Below are 22,444 nucleotides of genomic sequence, written 5' to 3'. Positions count from 1 at the left end.
TAGCAAAATCAACAGTCGGTACATTCTGAGAAAAAAGGAATTGACTGGTGATCGCCGCATACTTTCTTTGGTGAAGAAGAACCCGTTCACAACATCAACTGAAGTCCAGAACACTCTCAGGGAAGTAGGTGTATCTGTCTCTAAGTCAACAGTAAAGAGAAGACTCCATGAAAGTAAATAGAAAGGGTTCACATGTAGATGCAAACCATTCATCAATTCCAAAAATAGACAGGCCAGAGTTAAATTTGCCCAAAAACACCTCAAGAAGCCAGCTCAGTTCTGGAAAAGTATTCTATGGACAGATGAGACAAAGATCAACCTGTACCAGAATGATGGGAAGAAAAAAGTTTGGAGAAGAAAGGGAACGGCACATGATCCAAGGCACACCACATCCTCTGTAAAACATGGTGGAGGCAACGTGATGGCATGGGCATGCATGGCTTTCAATGGCACTGGGTCACTTGTGTTTATTGATGACAAAACAGCAGACAAGAGTAGCCGGATGAATTCTGAAGTGTACCGGGATATACTTTCAGCCCAGATTCAGCCAAATGGTGCAAAGTTGATCGGACGGCGCTTCATAGTACAGATGGACAATGACCCCAAGCATACAGCCAAAGCTACCCAGGAGTTCATGAGTGCAAAAAAGTGGAACATTCTGCAATGGCCAAGTCAATCACCAGATCTTAACCCAATTGAGCATGCATTTCACTTGCTCAAATCCAGACTTAAGACGGAAAGACCCACAAACAAGCAAGACCTGAAGGCTGCGGCTGGAAAGGCCTGGCAAAGCATTAAGAAGGAGGAAACCCAGCGTTTGGTGATGTCCATGGGTTCCAGACTTAAGGCAGTGATTGCCTCCAAAGGATTTGCAACAAAATATTGAATAAATAAATATTTTGTTTGGGTTATGTTTATTTGTCCAATTACTTTTGAGCTCCTAAAATGTGGAGTGTTTAAAGAAATGTGTACAATTCCTACATTTTTCTATCAGGTATTTTTGTTCAACCCTTCAAATTAAACGTTACAATCTGCACTTGAATTCTGTTGTAGAGGTTTCATTTCAAATCCAATGCGGTGGCATGCAGAGCCCAACTTGCGAAAATTGTGTCACTGTCCAAATATTTATAGCCCTAACTCTATATATTATTTTATCTCCTCCCTCCTCCCCCCCCCCCGCCATCTGACTAACAACCTAGTAAGAGAGAATATGGGATGCTGCATAAAACACTGATAAACAAAAGGAATGTGTGTGTGTGTGTGTGTGTGTGTGTGTGTGTGTGTGTGTGTGTGGCACTGACCCCCGAAGGAGCTGCTGTTTTTTTTTTTTTTTTTGGGCTTACAGTTACCTCACCTGCTTGCTTCTCCGTCTTGGGCTTCCTATGTTAGATGGCCCATAGAATGTGAAAACTTACACTGAATCCTCTTTTGGGTTATTTATTTAGAACAAAACAAAGTCTCTCAATAGAGGGTTAGGAGTGAGTTCAGGCACTTAGATTGCAAGATGGAAGTCTTGAGAGAAAATCCAGAGAATCAAAACTGTTTCACAAGTGGATTTAACAACCCCCGAATAGACCTCTCTCGCTAGGCCTAGCAGCCGGTGGGGAGCCTGACAAAGTCTCTCCCACAGACTTGTGAGATACACTTGAGCATTACTGAGGGATGTGGATAAATTTAAATTACTTGCATACAGTACCAGTTTCTCACAGCCAATCCGGCGATATATGAGTGTTGATCCAGGTTGCGTCCTTCAACTAAGCCTCCAGTTTCCTTCAGAGAAACCAGCCCTTTGCACTGTCTATTCCTGAAAGAGTCCTCCCCTTGGGGGTCATCAGTTTCTGGGCCTCTCCCTTCAGATGAGACGGCACCGGACCATCCTTGGATCAGTAGGCCCAAAAATTCCCTCAGGCCTGTCCCTGCAGTGGCGTTGGCTCGGGCCAGGCGGCCCGAGACTCAGGATGTATAGTTCCACACCCCAAGCCAGGAGGGCCATGGGGCTGGGTCAGAAGGACCGCCAGAACCAAACAGACAGAAAAAAAAAAAAGTCAACGTGGCGTCGGTACCTTTAAATACCACCCCCCAGAATGCACAGCAGGTAAACACTCCCACTGGGCTGCTTCCGAGAGATGAGTGGCATTCAATGCACCCAGCTAAACTGTGTTTCTACTCTTGCCAGCGATGGCAGCGACACCTGCGTTCAAAGAGGACCCAGTGCAACCCAGCTGGACTGGTACAAATAGTCCAGAAGCCCAACTGTGGCTTCAGGCAACTTAACTTTTAAAAAACAATAGCGCCTGCTCGTCAGGAGCCAGTGCTACATATCTATTTCTACAGTATTTTATGTTAACTTTTCATGTGACAACACTGAAGAAATTACGCTTTGCTACAATGGAATGTCTAAACCGCTGGCAACAAAAGTGAGTACACCCCTAAGTGAAAATGTCCAAATTGGGCCCAAAGTGTCTATTTTTTTGGCCACCATTATTTTCCAGCATTGCCTTAACCCTCTTGGGCATGGAGTTCACCAGAGCTTCACAGGTTGCCACTGGCGTCTACTTCCACCCCTCCATGACAAGATCACGAAGCTGGTGGATGTTAAAGACTGTGCGCTCCTACACCTTTCTGCTTGAGGATGCCCCACAGATGCTCAATAGGGTTTAGCTCTGGAGACATGCTTGGCCAGTTCATCACCTTTACCCTCAGCTTCTTTAGCAAGGCAGAGGTTGTCTTGGAGGTGTGTTTTAGGGTCGTTCTGTTGGAATACTGCCCTACAGCCCAGTCTCTGAAGGGAGGGGATTGTGCTCTGCTTCAGTATGTCACAGTATATGTTGGAATTCATGGTTCCATCAATGAATTGTAGCTCCCCAGTGCCGTCAGCACTCATGCAGCCCCAGACCATTACACTTCCACCACCATGCATGACTGTAGACACACTTTTCTTTGTACTCCTCACCTGGTTGCCACCACACATGCTTGACACCATCTGAACCCAATAAGTTTATCTTGGCCTCATCAGACCACAGGGCATGGTTCCAATAATCCATGTCCTTAGTCTGCTTGTCTTCAGCAAACTATTTGCGGGCTTTCTTGTGCATCATCTTTAGAAGAGGCTTCCTTCTGGGACAACGGCCATGCAAACCAATTTGAAGTATTGTGCAGGGTATGGTCTAAGCCGGTGATGGTGAACCTTGGCACCCCCGATGTTTTAGAACTACATTTCCTATGATGCTCATTAACTATGCAGTGTAGTTAGGCATCATGGGAAATGTAGTTCTAAAACATCTGGGGTGCCAAGGTTCACCATCACTGGTCTAAGCACTGACAGGCTGCCCCCCACCCCTTCAACTTTATGCAGCAGTGGTTTAGACCTTTTAATGGCTGTGTGTTGTTAATTTGAAAAGGTTGATCTACCTGACCTTGGCTTGAGATCCCCACATTTTCCACTTCTTAGTAAGTTCCTTTTTAAAAAAAAAAAAATTTAGTAGTTTTTTTGTTTTTTTTTTTGTTTTTTGAGCAGTGTACTACAGTATATGTAATCTCTTACAATAGTTATCAAATTCAAGTGATCGAGCATCAATAATACTCCATAAGTTAATGATAGAAGAAAGGTCTGACAAACTATCAAATAATGAGGAAAGGGAAAAATTGGGACTTTAAATGAGGTCATAGCCTCCATTCCTATCACTGAGGCAAAAATTAAAAACGAGAGCTTAACGGGACTTTTATATGAAGTACGGGGTTAAAAAAGGAAACAAAAATGGCTATTATTTAATTGTTTCTATGTATACAATTGAGGTGCGCCTTTTTTAACTTATTTTGTATCAGTTACCATGAGTGTATAAAGAAAATTTTGATATTAATGATATGTATGTCGGCGCACCTCATTAAATATATGTAATCATGTTTTGATAGACAAAAAATATTTTTTTAATAGCTATTTTTGTTTCCTTTTTTAACCCCGTACTTCATATAAAGTCCCGTTAAGCTCTTGTTTTTAATTTTTGTGTCTGATAAACTATGTTCAGTATGTAAATGAAAAGGTAATATAATAAAAATAACCATAATAATGATATACACCAGCCCTCAATTTCCATTTGGTAGTGGAAAACAATTGCTGGTGAGTATGGGGCTTCCTCGGAGGTGGGGTTGAATGGGAGCCCTTCTCACAGCGGTTGCCCAGGGGAAAAGAGCGACTGCCTGTTCAACACAGAGTCGGGAGCATTGCTGTAACAGCTTTCATTTGAATTGCCAAGTGTTCTCCTGCGCTCGCTGTCGCATACAGCCCCGCCTTCTGGCCCGGGTATTTTGATGGACAAAACACCCGTCCAATGCCAGAACGTGAGACATATATCAAAGTACCCAGGGCAATTAACTGGTGGCAATTAACCCTTAAGGCCTGGCTTGTAGCTCAGGACTTGAAATTTTGAGCCCTGAAATTATATAAGTAACTCTCTAAACTTCCACATGAATTCTAAAAGTGTGATCACTCATACAAAAACAAGCTTTATAATATAAAATGTCAACATAAATATGTATAAAGCAAAACGTATACTCCGTTATAGAAACCATTAAGAGATTCTAAAAAAGTAATCAATATCATTTAAAACTATTTTTTGATTAAGTGTTCCAACCTAGGATTTTAACAGTAGGCTTTATATCCCAGAGCCAAATTTTGGAACGCTTGAGGTGTGTGTGTGTGTGTGTGTGTGTGTGTGTGTATATGTATGTGTATGTGTATGTGTATGTGTATGTGTGTGTGTGTATATATATATATATATATATATATATATATATATATATATATATATATATATATATATATATAGTGGAAGTGGGTCATTGCACATGCTTATAAAGGCGCTATGTAGAATTTGAAGCAGACAACAGGTGCACTAAGCAGGACTTGCAGTGCTAAGAATTTACAATGCGGTGTAATTTTTGCCATTTGTAACCATATTGGAAATTCCTCCTGTTGCAAGTCCACACTGAGAACACCTGCTGCTTTATTTATTTTTATAGAGAGATGGAGATATGCTCATAAGTTTACATACCCTGGCAAAATTATGATTTCGTTGCCATTTTTCATAGAATGTGAAATGACCCTGATCAAAAGTTTACATACCCTGGTGATTTTGGCCTGATGACATGCATGGACGTTGACACACAGGGGTTTGATTTTGCTTTTAAAGGTAACTATCCTCACCTGTGATCTGTTTGCTTGTAATTGGCGTGTTTGTATAAAAGGTCAATTAGTTTTTGGACTCCTGACCGACTCTTGCATCTTTCATCCAGTGCTGCACTAAGGTTTCTGGATTCTGAGTCAGGGGGAAAACAAAAGAATTGTCAAAGGATCTGTCGGAAAAGGTAGTTGAACTGTACAAAACAGTTCAGATATATAAAAAGATATCCAAGGAATTGAGAATGCCAATCAGCAGTGTACAAACGCTAATCAAGAAGTGGAAAATGAGGGGCTCTGCTGAAACCAAACCACGGTCAGGTAGACCAACTAAAATTTTAGCCACAACTGCCCAGAAAATTGTTCAGGATGCAAAGAAAAACCCACAAATAACTTCAGCTGAAATACAGGACTCTCTGAAGACCTATGGTGTGGCTGTTTCAAGATGCACAATAAGAAGGCACTTGAAGGATGGGCTGCATGGTCGAGTCACCAGAAGAAAGACATTTCTATGCAAATGCCACAAAGTATCCCGCTTACAATATGGCAGACACAGAGACAAGCCTCAAACCTTCTGGCACAGTCACCTGGAGCGATAAGACCAAAATTAAGCTTTTTGGTCACAACCATAAACGCTACATTTGGAGAGGAGTCAGCTAGGTCTATGGTGAAAGGTACACCATTGCCATGTTTTGGGGATGTGCGAGCTACAAAGGCACAGGAAATTTGGTCAAAATTGATGGCAAGACGAATGCAGTATGTTATCAAAAAATAGAGGAATATTTGTACATTCTAACATAACGATCCAAAACACAAGGCCAAGTTGGCCTGTCGTTGGATACAGCAGAATAAAGTTAAAGTTTTGGAGTGGCCATCTCAGTCTCCTGACCTCCAAAATCATTGAGTCACTCTGGGGAGATCTCAAACATGCAGTTCATGCAAAACAGTCCAAGAATTTACAGGAACTGGAGGCTTTTTGCCAAGAGGAATGGGCAGCTTTACCATCTGAGAAGATAAAGAGCCTCATCCACTAATGCCACAAAAGACTTCAAGCCATCATTAATGTTAAAGGGGGCAATACACGGTATTAGGAACTGGGGTATGTAAACTTTTGATCAGGGTCATTTAAGTAGTTTCTGTTTTAAGGCAGGGCAAAAGGGGCAGCTGCCCTGGGCCCTGTCATTGTTGTGGGGTCCAAAGCAGCTGCTTCATACTTGCCAACTATCCCAGTTTAAATTCCCTTATCCTTTAAAGTTTTAGTCCTGTGCTGTGTCCCAATATCTCAATGTGAAGTGCTGGTACTAATGCTGCCCAGCTCTGCCTTATTGTTATGTACAGATGACTCACCTGCAGACCCCGTGTTTACATGTAAATAACCGACATTTATATGTAAATAGCGGCAGCATTCATAAGTAAATAGCTGCGGCCGGCAGCATTGATATGTAAATAAAGGCGGCATTCATATGTATATCATGCCCCCATGCTGCCCCATTGATAATAAATGGCTTCAGCCAAACACTAATCATGAGTGAAAAATGTTTGTTATTTACATTCTCTGAAAAATAATATATAACATACTGTATTCTACCTCCCCTGCACAGCAACACTTTGATTGCAGCACTGTACAGGCAGGGTGTCAGACTGCTGGGCTCTATGTGAGCAGAAGTCAGGCTCTCTAGTGTGCTGCTGACATACACAGCTTCAACAGTCTCAAATACATGTAATTAAAAAAAAAAAAAATGGAGATAAAATGTGCCATATTCTTTACAGCTTAATTTTTGACTGGCTAAGAAGTAAAAAAAAAGTCTAAGCTAGCAATTTGCATAGTATGCATTTTCGTCTATTTTCCTTATTTGTTCACAGTTCGTAATTAATGAGCTGCTACAGTATATAACCTAGAGGGTAATTTTATAATATAAACCTTGCCAAATCTAGATGACGACCCTCTGTTTACCACTGTGCTGATGCAGCCAATTCCAGCATACCTATTGTGATAAGTGATTCACTGCAGTGAAGACTTTAGGCGGATTTCTATTTTGGTGCTTGGGCCTGGCTTCAGAGGTGTATGCTCCTGTTCTCTGCACTACCACTGTTGAAATAGTCAGTCATCTCTAAATGCATTGTTAATGACAAAAAATGCGCAAAAAACTTTTTGTTAAGATAGTGATCAGCTGGCTTGTAGGCCACCAATTTCTCTCTCTCAAAGTTTCTCAGTCACCCCTAATCACAGGGGAACTGCTGTTAACGTAGCTTGCAAGATCCCCCCCCCAGGAACTTGACTGGGTGGGAGGGGACCTCTGCACACTGCCCGGGGGGGGGGGGGGTGGTGAAATCTCTATTCTGTATTCTCTTTCTATGCACTATAGGAAAAGGTCACCACCAGTCTCTTCTTGGCATCAAGTCAACTTCTGGTTGGACATCTCCCACTCTTTTAGTACTCAATCAAGGTATCGTCATTTCACCAGGTATAGCAAATGGGCTTGTTGGCTTATATATCACTCTTGTGCTATGCTCACTGTTCTTGACCCATGGTTTTTGACAATTTGGGACTTGTATCTCTCTTGAATCTCTTTTTCATAAGGCCTTTAAAAATAAACGTGTGAAAGAAAGACAAGAAGAACCGCGCAATCCCTAGAAATTAATAATAGGGTATACGCCCCTCACCTGAGAGACTGAAATGAAAAGCAATAGTGATTAAAGTGCAATATCCCCTATTGCAAAAAAAACTCCATGTAATACAAATAAAAACAACATATATAAAAAAAATGTCACTTATTATACATATAGTGAATCCCAAGTTATATCGCATATACTAAAAACACTCTTAAACGTACAAGTGCAACAGTGTCACAAATTGCATGTGCAGTGGATAACAAAGGTATTATACCACACTATATACTAAAGTGTAAAATATATTGTGCAAATAAAAATAATGAACTGATCATATAAGATCTCAATAAGTCCTTTTGTTATAGTCCTTAGAGTGAGACCAGAAAAAGTGAACTTTAAAAAACACCACGTGTCACAGATAACTCCAACTTCCTGATTCGTATTCCAACTCATAAACCATGCTGAGGTGCACCACCACCAAAAAGATAAGATTGGCTCCTTACCAGACGTCCTGGTAGGTTACGCTTTGAGAGGTCAAGCCAGACCATACATGTGCCTTATTCTCCAGCCCTGTTTCCACTCTCAGACCAGACCACAGTTCGAAGGTATTCCAATAAACCGAGCGAATAATCCACCATAGAAAGGAAAAAGCGCTCCAAATAGTGTAATACCATTTATTAAAATTGAATGAAAAAAGAAATACACTTACAAGGTTGCTGTAAGAGAAGGCATATCATAGTGGGAAGCGTCGGCCGAGCACAATTCTCCACAATTGTATCCTTATACCGGCTAATGTTGAGAGGCAAAAAAGTAGCGTGTCACACCGCCCTACGCGTTTCGTGATATATCACGTCGTCTCAGGGTACTTCTTTTTTCTTCCAATTTTAATAAATGGTATTACACTATTTGGAGTGCTTTTTCCTTTCTATGGTGGATTATTCGCTCGGTTTATTGGAATACCTTCGAACTGTGGTCTGGTCTGAGAGTGGAAGCAGGGCTGGAGAATAAGGCACATGTATGGTCTGGCTTGACCTCTCAAAGCGTAACCTACCAGGACGTCTGGTAAGGAGCCAATCTTATCTTTTTGGTGGTGGTGCACCTCAGCATGGTTTATGAGTTGGAATACGAATCAGGAAGTTGGAGTTATCTGTGACACGTGGTGTTTTTTAAAGTTCACTTTTTCTGGTCTCACTCTAAGGACTATAACAAAAGGACTTATTGAGCTCTTATATGATCAGTTCATTATTTTTATTTGCACAATATATTTTACACTTTAGTATATAGTGTGGTATAATACCTTTGTTATCCACTGCACATGCAATTTGTGACACTGTTGCACTTGTACGTTTAAGAGTGTTTTTAGTATATGCGATATAATAACTTGGGATTCACTATATGTATAATAAGTGTCATTTTTTTTATATATGGAGTTTTTTTTGCAATAGGGGATATTGCACTTTAATCACTATTGCTTTTCATTTCAGTCTCTCGGGTGAGGGGCGTATACCCTATTATTAATTTCTAGGGATTGCGCGGTTCTTCTTGTCTTTCTTTCACATGTGTATATAATTTTTGGTATATATTAGAACTGCAGCAGCATTGATTTTTACACGTTATTCTGTAGCGCAATTTTTCTTCCCTTTTTTTCTTTAAAAATAAACATTTTCAGCAAAAGAACCGATTTTATAGAACCTCTAGATCAGTGTTATGCAGTTAGTGGACCTCCAGCTGTTGCAAAACTACAAGTCCCATCATGCCTCTGCCTCTGGACTTGTAGTTCTGCAACAGCTGGAGGTCCGCTAATTACATATCCATGCTCTAGATTCAGTAGCCACTCTACAGTCAGGTAGGCCTTTTTTTTCCTAGGCTTTTCTGGAGAACAGACTAAAATCTCAATGCTTCTCCTGCATCGGCTGCCCAGGGATAACATGACCGAAAACACCATGTTCCTCCAAGATGCCATAAACTCCATTGTACTCTCTCACATAGAGACCCAATTTGCTTAGCCACTGTCCAGGTGAAAATGTTGGAGCATAAGAATCCCTGCATTTTAAAGAACCCTACAGGCTGGTAGCTGCACATTCAACCACCCTCTGTATGCTGTCCCAGGACAGGTTTCTCTAGTGCCCAGGGCAAGGATGTGGAAATGCGCCCCTCCCCCATTGTTGATGCATGCCTTAGGATGGGTTTACTGCCATGTGCCTGGCCCTGGATGTCTGTGATCAGCTTTAAGGTTTACACACCAAATTTTTAACTAAAGTTCCCCACAACACCCACAACAGTCTTTACAGTAATTTTAGAATAAGGAACCACCTTTTTTTTTCCTTTTTAGAAAATCAACAACTTGTAAAGGGGGTCTTAATGGTTGCAGGAGCCAAGAACATATGGATAAATTGCTACTCTAAGCACATCATAGCCAGGCAAACCTTAAAATGTTTGAATTGATTAAAGAAAAATGTACTCCAAAATCAATACACGTTTGTCTTGCTATGCTGTCAATCAGTGTGCAGTAGAGTGATTGGGCACAGACACCATATGTTTTGGGGTGGCAGATTTTGGACTTCATATTATTTCTTTGCATAAAAAGGAGAGGAATGCAAATTGGTTATTGCTGTGTTCTTATTTAAAAAATAAAATAAAAAAATGTCTTCTGTTAGATTAGCAGTCTTTGTCCTTGCATCTGCCCATTTTCAATTTTGTGTATGGTTAGCATTAAAATAGTATAATGTGCAGCATATGTTTTACATCTCTTAAAGGTCTGTGCCAAGATGTGGGCAGGGTGCCTCTTGCTGCTTCAAATTATCACAGCCACAGCAGGGTATATTGTGGAACCAAATAAGCTTCCTAAACCTGGGAAAGAAGGTAAGGAACTTTTCACTGATGCTAAAGCTGATGGTTTACTTTTAAGGGGTTTCTATTGCAATGTAGTGGACATGTGCAATTCATATGGTCTTACAACTGTGTGTGTCATGAGGATGATTATGATTACTATTATTCAAAATATACATACCGTAGAGATTATAACATCACTGTCCCGGCTCTCCACCTCATCTAATCAGATAATGCCTTGAAAAATGCAAGGAGTTATTTGAATGGCGCTGGTGTCCAGCGAGCAACCTCCTATGTTAACCATACATTACGGCATCTGCACGGCATGAGACCCTGAAGATCATGTTAGTCACTGTAGTAATTATGACCACTACATTGATTCTGTGTTTCCCCAGGGATCCCACAGATATGACCTATGCATACTTGCATTGGTCCAAGCTGGACCAATGTAGCGATGTAAAAAGGCGGTACCTGAAATTCCGCTTTAAATAAATAAAGGGAGACAGATAAAATATTTGCTGCAAAAGGGTTATATGTAATGTTTTAGATATTTTTATTACACACTTGCTCCTTTCACTTTTTTTTACCATGTAGCAGAGATGATGGTGCTATATAAAGCATTAATGATAAGCTAGGTTCACCTGTCATTTCCTCAGTTACTGATCCTTTCATTAAATACAGGCACCTAGATGATCTTGCATGCATCATAAAACATTTTAATTTAGATTTGATATATAAATCCTAATTCTCTCTGTGGCTATGAATATGGATGCTGACATGTATGGGAGGGAAAAAAAGAAAAATATATATATATATATATTTAATATATTACACACACACACACACACACACACACACACACACACACACACACACACACACACACACTATAAAAAGTCTACACACCCCTGTTTTAAAATGTCAAGTTTCTGAGATTTTTTTTATTTTATTTATTTGCAAATATAAATCCTTTCAGAACTTTTTCCACTTTTTTTTAATTTTTTTATTTTTTTTATTGTGAGATATAAACTGTACAACTCAATTGAAAAACAAACTGAAATCTTTTAGGTGGAAGGAAATAATAAAAATGGTTGCATAAGTGTGCACACCCTTACAGTAATAGTGTTACAGCTCTGTCTTTTTTAGATATCAGTCTATCAGCATGGCACATCTTGACTTGGCAAAATTTGCCCACTCTACTTTGCAAAACACTCCAAATCTGTCAGATTTGTGAGGGCTTCTCCCGTGCACACCCCTCTTCAGATCACCCCACAGATTTTCAATTGGATTCAGGTCTGGGCTCTGTGTCGGGCCACCTGAGGCCAGGTGACAGATGTACACCATTCGGATCAGGAGTGCACCGCAAAGTAGTGGACCCTACAGCTGACTGCTGCGGAGTCAGGGTGGTAAAGGAAGGCAGGAATGCCAACACGGATCCCACCAGGGTTACAGTGCAAGATTCCCTAGGGCGAGGAGTCTCAGGGCCAGCATGTGTTTACCAGAGCCTCTAGTGGTGAGGATGGACTGGGCTGCAACTGGCTCCAGGTCATGACCCCCAGAGTCCCCTTGCTCACGCTCACAGTAGGCAACAGGATGATGGGGATAGTAAGGGAATAAGCCAAGGTCGGGGTGACTCTCGGACAAGGACAACAGAGTACACACCAAAGATTCAGGGTCACAGGCAAACGGGTATAGTCAAGGACACGCCAAAAGGTCAGGGTCACGAGCAGGGCAACATGCCGGGGGGGGTGTGTAACGGAGACAAACGGAGAGCATACGGAAACGGGAATCTAAGCACATAATGTTGATCAGAAGGCCTGGCCTGCAGTGCACAGGTTAATATAGAGTTCTCTGATAGGAGCTGGGGTGGAGCCATGCTTAGAGGAGAGATTATAAAAGCAGTCAGGTGAGAGTGGCTGGTCTCTAGAGATGAACACATGATGAGAGGTAAGCTGACAGACAAACTCTATTGCATAACCATGACACTCTGGCTGGGCCATTCCAAAACTTGACCCTTCTGGTGAAGCCATTCCTTTGTTGATTTGGATGTTTGCTTTCGTTGTCAGGCTGAAAGATGAAGTTCCTCTTCATGTTCAGCTTTCTAGCAGAAGCCTGAAGGTTTTGTGCCAGTATTGACTGGTATTTGAAACTTTTCATAATTCTCTCTCCCTTGACAAATGCCCCTGTTCCAACTGAAGAAAAACGGCCCCAAAGCATGATGCTGCCACCACCATTATTCATGGTGGGCATGGTTTTCTTTTGGAGATGTGCAGTGTTTTTGCGCCAAACATATCTTTTGGCTATATGGCCAAAAAGTCCAACCTTGGTTTCATCAGACCATATTCCCACGTGCTTTTGGGAGAATTCAGATGTGTTTTTGCAAAATTTAGCTAGGCTAGAAAAGGCTTCTGTCTTGCCACTCTACCGCATAGCCCAGACGTATGAAGAATATAGGAGATTGTCAAATGTACCACATAGCCAGTACATGCCAGATATTCCTGCAGCTCCTTTAATGTTGTAGGCCTCTGGGCAGCCTCCCTGACCAGTTTTCTTCTCACCTTTTCATCAATTTTTGAGGGACTCTTGGTAATGTCACTGTTTTCTCAACTTGATGACTGGCTTCACTGTGTTCCATGGTATGTATATCTAATTATTAAAGATACACACACACCGAACCCTTTACCTAGTGTATCACCACAGCGCTTAAATGACACTAATTCTACACCTTAGCTGCCACTTCTTACAAACTATCAAAATATATGAAGGTGCATACAAAACTAGTGCTAAAGATATAATTAACTAATTAGTTGCACGTGGCGCTGTTACCTGTGTGCCTTTCAGTCAACACTCCCTAATCTTCTAGAAAATCATATCCCACATCATACAAAATGTGATAAATAATAAACACTTAGGTAAATACCCAAATTTACATTTAGATTAAGTAAACAGTGACATAAATGAGCAAACGTGAATATAGTCCATCCGCCAAATACTAAAAAAATCTAGAATGTATAAAAAAATATATTATCTATAAAAATAAACCAAAAAAAATTATATATAATATCCAAATAATAAAGAGTCTTTTTATAGAAGCGTGAGCAAGTCTCCAGTGTTTAAATCTCCTTATACACGTGACTCCTTCACCACACCATCCGTGCTTAATGACCCCCCTTCGTGAAAAAACTCACCAAATGCTAAGCCTTACACTCTCGTGTGAGGCAAAAGGGCTTGCAACAGATCTCTCAAGATGTAATTCAGATATCAGCACATCCGATTTTATCTTCTCCAATTGCGTACTTCAATGTGTATATATGAATACCTCAAAGATAAATCACAGAGGGAGACCCCAATAGTGTAATACTGCAATCACTCTTTAATGTAAAAAAATCGCACTCTTTATGCACTCACATGAACTTAAAAGGGTAAAATCACTTCAAAAGGATAAAGAAACTTGCTTCACAAATCCACTCCACAACAGCATTCTGAATACGTCGGGGCATTGGTGGTCACAGCGGACTTATTAGATACGGTACTGGATCACTTAATCTCACCCCTCCTCGTGCGTCCCGCCTGGTCCCACACAGCAGGTCCGTTCGAAAAAGGCGCCTTCAGATCAGATGATTCAGTTCACTTAGTCCTGTACCTCCTTCCCAGCTCCGTGTATGTCAGCTCAATGTTCACCAGATAGCCACGCCCCCGACATGTTTCGTCATATCAGACTTATTCATGGGATTGGTTATCTGGCCTAGCACCCCACCTTATATTCCCCCATCGTCCAATCAGCTCATCTCACTATCAGTCTCACATCCATATTGCTGGGATGTGTCCTGTCGTACACATTAAGCGCCAAAGCCAGAACTATGATTCGCGCATGCTCAAATCACAGTATTCGATATCCCCCTTTTTCGAAAACTGGTGATCGAAATATTCGATCCGCCAATACGCTACGGTCTCCGGTGCGTGTATCAAAGTATACTAGGTACGTCGAAACATTCGACCATAGTTGTAATATTCGACATACGGTAAATTCCGCTCAGGTGTCCACACAAGCTGCGTCCCACCAGGTCGCGCATGCGCCGAGATCGAAACCGCATGTCCCCGTCTCCACAATACTCAAGTGTAAGAATCCGTGTCACCGTCTTCTGGAACCAAACAAAGTGTGAAACCAATCACAATACCTATGGTGGTGTCAGTCCCCATCTATAGTATCTCTCCATCTATGAGGCGGTATCTTTCTAAATAACACCCTGTACCCAGTACACTCTGCTTAATCAATGTGTCCTCACACAGTAGATGAACCAGTCTGTCTACAGATACAGACTGGTACACTTATCTACCGCTGTGTCACCAATGCGCCAACGTTTACACCAATGATTAACATATAATATAAACTAACCCATTAGTGCACATTTTCATTATTATCCTGGAACATTCGATATACAGCTCCAATTAAAAATCAAAATGGAGATGTATATATATCTGAAGCAACATCTAAAGTGTAAATACACAAATAAAACTCCAAATAAAAATCATTTTAAAACAAATAAAACAGGAACCTACTACTATTAGTCCTAAAAGAGACATAATAGGTATTCTCATAATAATCTCAGAACTCCCCCATCAATAACTTCACATCTATTATAAAGAAATGAAGATTAATGATCGGTAACCTCATAAACACTTCCATATCGGAGTGACACCCTTCCCTCTATAATGTTTAAAAGACAATACTTATGGCCTATTAGTGACTAAAAGTCACTAATATAGCAGTTCAGGTCCAGTTCTACATTCATACCCCTCGGATGAAGGCTCTTCAGCGAGAAGATCCACCTGGTTTCCCTCTGCGACAAATCTCTAACTCGATTAGAGCCCCTCCAAGAGGGATGAACATGGTCTATTCCACAGAACTGCAATAAATTCGGATTTTGTTGGTGATATTCTTTGAAATGTAATGATACGCTACGATACTGGTAACCTTTACGGATATTAGTCAAATGTTCTGAGATTCGTACTCTCAATAATCTCTTGGTGCGTCCTACATACAGTAAGTTACAGGGGCACCCCAGTAGGTACACGACATGTGTCATATTACACGTCATGAATTCCTTAATGTCAAATGTTTCACCCTCACTGTTCGTTATTGAGGTGATTCCCCTGTTTACCTGCTGTACAGTCCTACAACAGATACACCTCCTACAAGCATAAAAGCCTTTCAGTTCCCCCGAAATAGTTGCTCGCTGAGGAGGGTCCAGGATCTTTTTTACGACTCGATCACCGATGTTAGGTGCCCGTCTGTAGATGAACCCCGGAGTTTTGGGTATCACACTCCCCAGATGTTTGTCCCTTCCCAAAATATGCCAATGTGTCCTGAAAATTTGCTCTACCTCTCTAAATTGATGATGGAAATTGGATAGGAATCTTAATTGATGTTGTGTCCCCCCTTCTCCCTTTCTCCTCCCCTCCAGGCAAGCTTCCCTTGGAATATTCGCAACTGTCCCAATGGTTTCATCCAAGGTGGTCTCTGAATACCCTTTCTGTATGAACCTTTCTTTCAAAATTTGGGATTGGGCTACGAAATCTTCTCTAGTTGTACAGTTCCTGCGGACCCTTAAAAATTGTCCCTTAGGGATATTTCTAATCCAAGATGGATGATGTCCGCTCTTCGTTGTTAAATAGCTGTTCCTGTCTGTATTTTTAAAGTACACTGTGGTATTAAATCTATCATCCTTTCTCTCTATCAAGAGGTCAAGGAAATTTACCACCGTGGGATTAATATTGAACTCCAACTTAATGTCGTTCGAGTTGGAGTTCAATCTCTCCAAAAAGTTTAAAACAGAAGCCTTAGTACCCCCCCATATGAAAAACAGGTCATCTATGAATCTGCGATAGAAAATTAGCTGTGGGCATTCAATACCAAACACGTATCTATCCTCCCACTCGGCCATAAATAAGTTGGCAAGGCTAGGGGCATATTTAGCCCCCATTGCCACGCCAACTCTCTGGGCATAGAAGGTCCCATCAAACCAGAAGTAGCTGTGGGTCATGCAAAACTCAAGTGCCTGGCCCACAAACACCTTCCGGGCATGTGGGATATCCTCCCTTCTGCTCATAGCCCAGTTAAGTGCTAATAGGGCATCTTGATGTTGAATGATAGTGTATAGGCTAGCTACATCAGCCGTAACCAAATACACTTCCATAGACGAGGGGATGGAGATCATATTGAGGGATTTCAGCAAATCTGTTGTGTCCTTCAGATATGCTCTTGTATTTTTCACACTGGGTTGGAGTGATCTATCTAAATATTCTCCCAGTCTGATATAGGTATGATGTAGCTAGCCTATACACTATCATTCAACATCAAGATGCCCTATTAGCACTTAACTGGGCTATGAGCAGAAGGGAGGATATCCCACATGCCCGGAAGGTGTTTGTGGGCCAGGCACTTGAGTTTTGCATGACCCACAGCTACTTCTGGTTTGATGGGACCTTCTATGCCCAGAGAGTTGGCGTGGCAATGGGGGCTAAATATGCCCCTAGCCTTGCCAACTTATTTATGGCCGAGTGGGAGGATAGATACGTGTTTGGTATTGAATGCCCACAGCTAATTTTCTATCGCAGATTCATAGATGACCTGTTTTTCATACGGGGGGGTACTAAGGCTTCTGTTTTAAACTTTTTGGAGAGATTGAACTCCAACTCGAACGACATTAAGTTGGAGTTCAATATTAATCCCACGGTGGTAAATTTCCTTGACCTCTTGATAGAGAGAAAGGATGATAGATTTAATACCACAGTGTACTTTAAAAATACAGACAGGAACAGCTATTTAACAACGAAGAGCGGACATCATCCATCTTGGATTAGAAATATCCCTAAGGGACAATTTTTAAGGGTCCGCAGGAACTGTACAACTAGAGAAGATTTCGTAGCCCAATCCCAAATTTTGAAAGAAAGGTTCATACAGAAAGGGTATTCAGAGACCACCTTGGATGAAACCATTGGGACAGTTGCGAATATTCCAAGGGAAGCTTGCCTGGAGGGGAGGAGAAAGGGAGAAGGGGGGACACAACATCAATTAAGATTCCTATCCAATTTCCATCATCAATTTAGAGAGGTAGAGCAAATTTTCAGGACACATTGGCATATTTTGGGAAGGGACAAACATCTGGGGAGTGTGATACCCAAAACTCCGGGGTTCATCTACAGACGGGCACCTAACATCGGTGATCGAGTCGTAAAAAAGATCCTGGACCCTCCTCAGCGAGCAACTATTTCGGGGGAACTGAAAGGCTTTTATGCTTGTAGGAGGTGTATCTGTTGTAGGACTGTACAGCAGGTAAACAGGGGAATCACCTCAATAACGAACAGTGAGGGTGAAACATTTGACATTAAGGAATTAATGACGTGTACTATGACACATGTCGTGTACCTACTGGGGTGCCCCTGTAACTTACTGTATGTAGGACGCACCAAGAGATTATTGAGAGTACGAATCTCAGAACATTTGACTAATATCCGTAAAGGTTACCAGTATCGTAGCGTATCATTACATTTCAAAGAATATCACCAACAAAATCCGAATTTATTGCAGTTCTGTGGAATAGACCATGTTCATCCCTCTTGGAGGGGCTCTAATCGAGTTAGAGATTTGTCGCAGAGGGAAACCAGGTGGATCTTCTCGCTGAAGAGCCTTCATCCGAGGGGTATGAATGTAGAACTGGACCTGAACTGCTATATTAGTGACTTTTAGTCACTAATAGGCCATAAGTATTGTCTTTTAAACATTATAGAGGGAAGGGTGTCACTCCGATATGGAAGTGTTTATGAGGTTACCGATCATTAATCTTCATTTCTTTATAATAGATGTGAAGTTATTGATGGGGGAGTTCTGAGATTATTATGAGAATACCTATTATGTCTCTTTTAGGACTAATAGTAGTAGGTTCCTGTTTTATTTGTTTTAAAATGATTTTTATTTGGAGTTTTATTTGTGTATTTACACTTTAGATGTTGCTTCAGATATATATACATCTCCATTTTGATTTTTAATTGGAGCTGTATATCGAATGTTCCAGGATAATAATGAAAATGTGCACTAATGGGTTAGTTTATATTATATGTTAATCATTGGTGTAAACGTTGGCGCATTGGTGACACAGCGGTAGATAAGTGTACCAGTCTGTATCTGTAGACAGACTGGTTCATCTACTGTGTGAGGACACATTGATTAAGCAGAGTGTACTGGGTACAGGGTGTTATTTAGAAAGATACCGCCTCATAGATGGAGAGATACTATAGATGGGGACTGACACCACCATAGGTATTGTGATTGGTTTCACACTTTGTTTGGTTCCAGAAGACGGTGACACGGATTCTTACACTTGAGTATTGTGGAGACGGGGACATGCGGTTTCGATCTCGGCGCATGCGCGACCTGGTGGGACGCAGCTTGTGTGGACACCTGAGCGGAATTTACCGTATGTCGAATATTACAACTATGGTCGAATGTTTCGACGTACCTAGTATACTTTGATACACGCACCGGAGACCGTAGCGTATTGGCGGATCGAATATTTCGATCACCAGTTTTCGAAAAAGGGGGATATCGAATACTGTGATTTGAGCATGCGCGAATCATAGTTCTGGCTTTGGCGCTTAATGTGTACGACAGGACACATCCCAGCAATATGGATGTGAGACTGATAGTGAGATGAGCTGATTGGACGATGGGGGAATATAAGGTGGGGTGCTAGGCCAGATAACCAATCCCATGAATAAGTCTGATATGACGAAACATGTCGGGGGCGTGGCTATCTGGTGAACATTGAGCTGACATACACGGAGCTGGGAAGGAGGTACAGGACTAAGTGAACTGAATCATCTGATCTGAAGGCGCCTTTTTCGAACGGACCTGCTGTGTGGGACCAGGCGGGACGCACGAGGAGGGGTGAGATTAAGTGATCCAGTACCGTATCTAATAAGTCCGCTGTGACCACCAATGCCCCGACGTATTCAGAATGCTGTTGTGGAGTGGATTTGTGAAGCAAGTTTCTTTATCCTTTTGAAGTGATTTTACCCTTTTAAGTTCATGTGAGTGCATAAAGAGTGCGATTTTTTTACATTAAAGAGTGATTGCAGTATTACACTATTGGGGTCTCCCTCTGTGATTTATCTTTGAGGTATTCATATATACACATTGAAGTACGCAATTGGAGAAGATAAAATCGGATGTGCTGATATCTGAATTACATCTTGAGAGATCTGTTGCAAGCCCTTTTGCCTCACACGAGAGTGTAAGGCTTAGCATTTGGTGAGTTTTTTCACGAAGGGGGGTCATTAAGCACGGATGGTGTGGTGAAGGAGTCACGTGTATAAGGAGATTTAAACACTGGAGACTTGCTCACGCTTCTATAAAAAGACTCTTTATTATTTGGATATTATATATAATTTTTTTTGGTTTATTTTTATAGATAATATATTTTTTTTATACATTCTAGATTTTTTTAGTATTTGGCGGATGGACTATATTCACGTTTGCTCATTTATGTCACTGTTTACTTAATCTAAATGTAAATTTGGGTATTTACCTAAGTGTTTATTATTTATCACATTTTGTATGATGTGGGATATGATTTTCTAGAAGATTAGGGAGTGTTGACTGAAAGGCACACAGGTAACAGCGCCACGTGCAACTAATTAGTTAATTATATCTTTAGCACTAGTTTTGTATGCACCTTTATATATTATGTATATCTAATGCCTTGGAAATTCGTTTGTACCTTTCCCTTGACTGATCACTTTTAACAATGAGATCCTTTTTGATGCTTTGGAAGCTCTCTGCGGACCATTGCTTTTGCTGTAGGATGCGACTAAGAAAATGTCAGGAAAGACCTACTAGAACAGCTGAACTTTATTTGAGGTTAATCAGGGATACTTATAAATTATGGCAGGTGTAGGGACCCATGAATCCACTGTTTGGAACTCCAGGTTTTCCACCGGCCATACAGGGGGTGAGTTTTGGACCTTGGTTTAAGACCACCACTACCACCCAAAACATAATCTTTAGTCTCATCAGACGGAAATTGTGACACAGAGTTTCACCCTAAGAGAAACTGCGATTAACACAACAAAAGCCGTAGCATATTTGTAATAAGTGAGCACCGCTTATTGAGTGGATAGTCGTGCTCACTGACCCTTAAAGAGGAAGTAAACTCTCCCCTTGTGATGCTTTTCATTTAGTCCATTATAATAAGTAATTAAACTATAGCCACTGTAATCCAGCCCAAATTGCATATTACTTACTGTTTAAAGAAACTTTAAAAAACTTGTTTCCAGGTGTTAGGCAGCACCATCTTAAGTATTATTTTCCCACAGTGAAGAATCCACAGTGGAGTGTATTTCCGCCCTTATAGTGAGCACTTCCTGTGCTGTTAACCAAGCCTCCTTCTCAATCCAACGTTTCTATGGCAACCCTGCTTCTCTGTTCATAGCTGACTTGTTTTATTTCATAGTATTTACTTGCTGATTATCTAGTGTTTTCCTGTGTGAGTCCTATCAGCTTCAGCTAAGTCTGCAGTAATGCTGTCCCATGCCCTGCTTTACACTGCTTGTGAGGTCACATGGGGTGTAGGAGGAAGCTCTGAGTGATTATGAAGTCTCCTGGGATAACAGTGGTGTGCTGTAGGAAGTCCTGATAACAAATAAGCACATAGTGTGTGCCGTAAATCAGGGGAGATCTGGGCATGCTCAGTGACATCATTCTAAAGAACAAAAAGGATTACAACAATACTATGCAAGTAAGGAGATATCTACAAGCAGTGTTCATTAGGGTTATTTTTTATGCTGATTTACATGGGACAAGGTTGTGGGGGAGGGTTTACAACCACTTTAATAAGTCATAATTGACGATATAGCTACACAGGCTTGTATATCAAACTAGATTAATTGAAGCTAACAAATTCCATACTACATGAGACATTTTGGCACCAGTTTTAAAATTTATATTTATTATGTTATTGAATAACATATATTTTTGTACTGTACACTTTGCCTTTCTCGATAAAATAAGATTGAATTAAAATTATAGCAGGTGTGTACTGACGCCTTCTTAACATGGCTTTGAATGTAATTGCTTAATTCTGAACACTGCTACATCCCCAGTTATAAGAGGGTGTGCACACTTCTGCAACCCCATTAAAGGTGGACAAAGTTCTGAAATGATTTATCTTTGTCCCATGTTTTTACATCACAGAAACCTGGCATTTTAACAAGGGTGTGTAGACTTTTTATATCGTGTGTGTGTGTGTGTGTGTGTGTGTAATATATATCCATACCCCAGCAGCCTGTGCCCTTCTCTCCTGACACTTTGGCATGGAGGTGGGCCCTTACCATCCTAACAAACAATGCAGGACTCCTAGTGCTGCATTGTATATGATGACATCAGTCTTGCAGCCAGAGGAGCAGTGAAGAGAAGGGGCTTCATGGTGGGGAACTGTAATGAGGTAGGTATTACTGCTTATTCACCTACCCCTAGATATAACGGCATTTAATCACAACGGTGCAGGGAAGCTCCAATACCAGAGCCATTTCTTTTCTGCTGCCTGGAATGGGGCTTTAAATGCATTTATAGGCATCTCTGAGTGCCTGCATTTTAAGCAGCAAGCAGCTAACGTGTGAGGAAATTGAAAGTGGTTCTAAGGGCAGAAATATTTTTACCTTGATGCATTCTATGTATTAAGATAAACACCTGCATGCAGCTGCCCCCCCCCCCCCCTCACACTTACCTGAGCCCGATCTCCATCCAGCACTGTGCACAAAAGCAAAGGCTCT

At 41.2% G+C, this 22,444-nt stretch overlaps 1 protein-coding gene across 1 annotated transcript in view; it reads left to right on the top strand.

Annotated features, from left to right (window-relative positions):
* PRRG2 (proline rich and Gla domain 2) overlaps positions 1–22,444 on the top strand; it is an 81,740-nt gene that overhangs the window by 33,753 nt on the left and 25,543 nt on the right. The window contains exon 2 of the mRNA XM_077457189.1: positions 10,543–10,648. Coding sequence (XP_077313315.1) covers positions 10,555–10,648 — 94 coding nt within the window. The 5' untranslated portion in view covers positions 10,543–10,554. The remainder of the gene's footprint in view (positions 1–10,542; positions 10,649–22,444) is intronic.

Source organism: Lithobates pipiens, unplaced genomic scaffold, assembly GCF_037356315.1.
Source record: "Lithobates pipiens isolate NorthernLeopardFrog02 unplaced genomic scaffold, aLitPip1_a1.2 Scaffold_27, whole genome shotgun sequence".
NCBI lineage: Eukaryota > Metazoa > Chordata > Amphibia > Anura > Ranidae > Lithobates > Lithobates pipiens.
The sequence above is the reverse complement of the archived record's forward strand: the minus strand, read 5'-3'. Positions and strand labels throughout refer to the sequence as shown.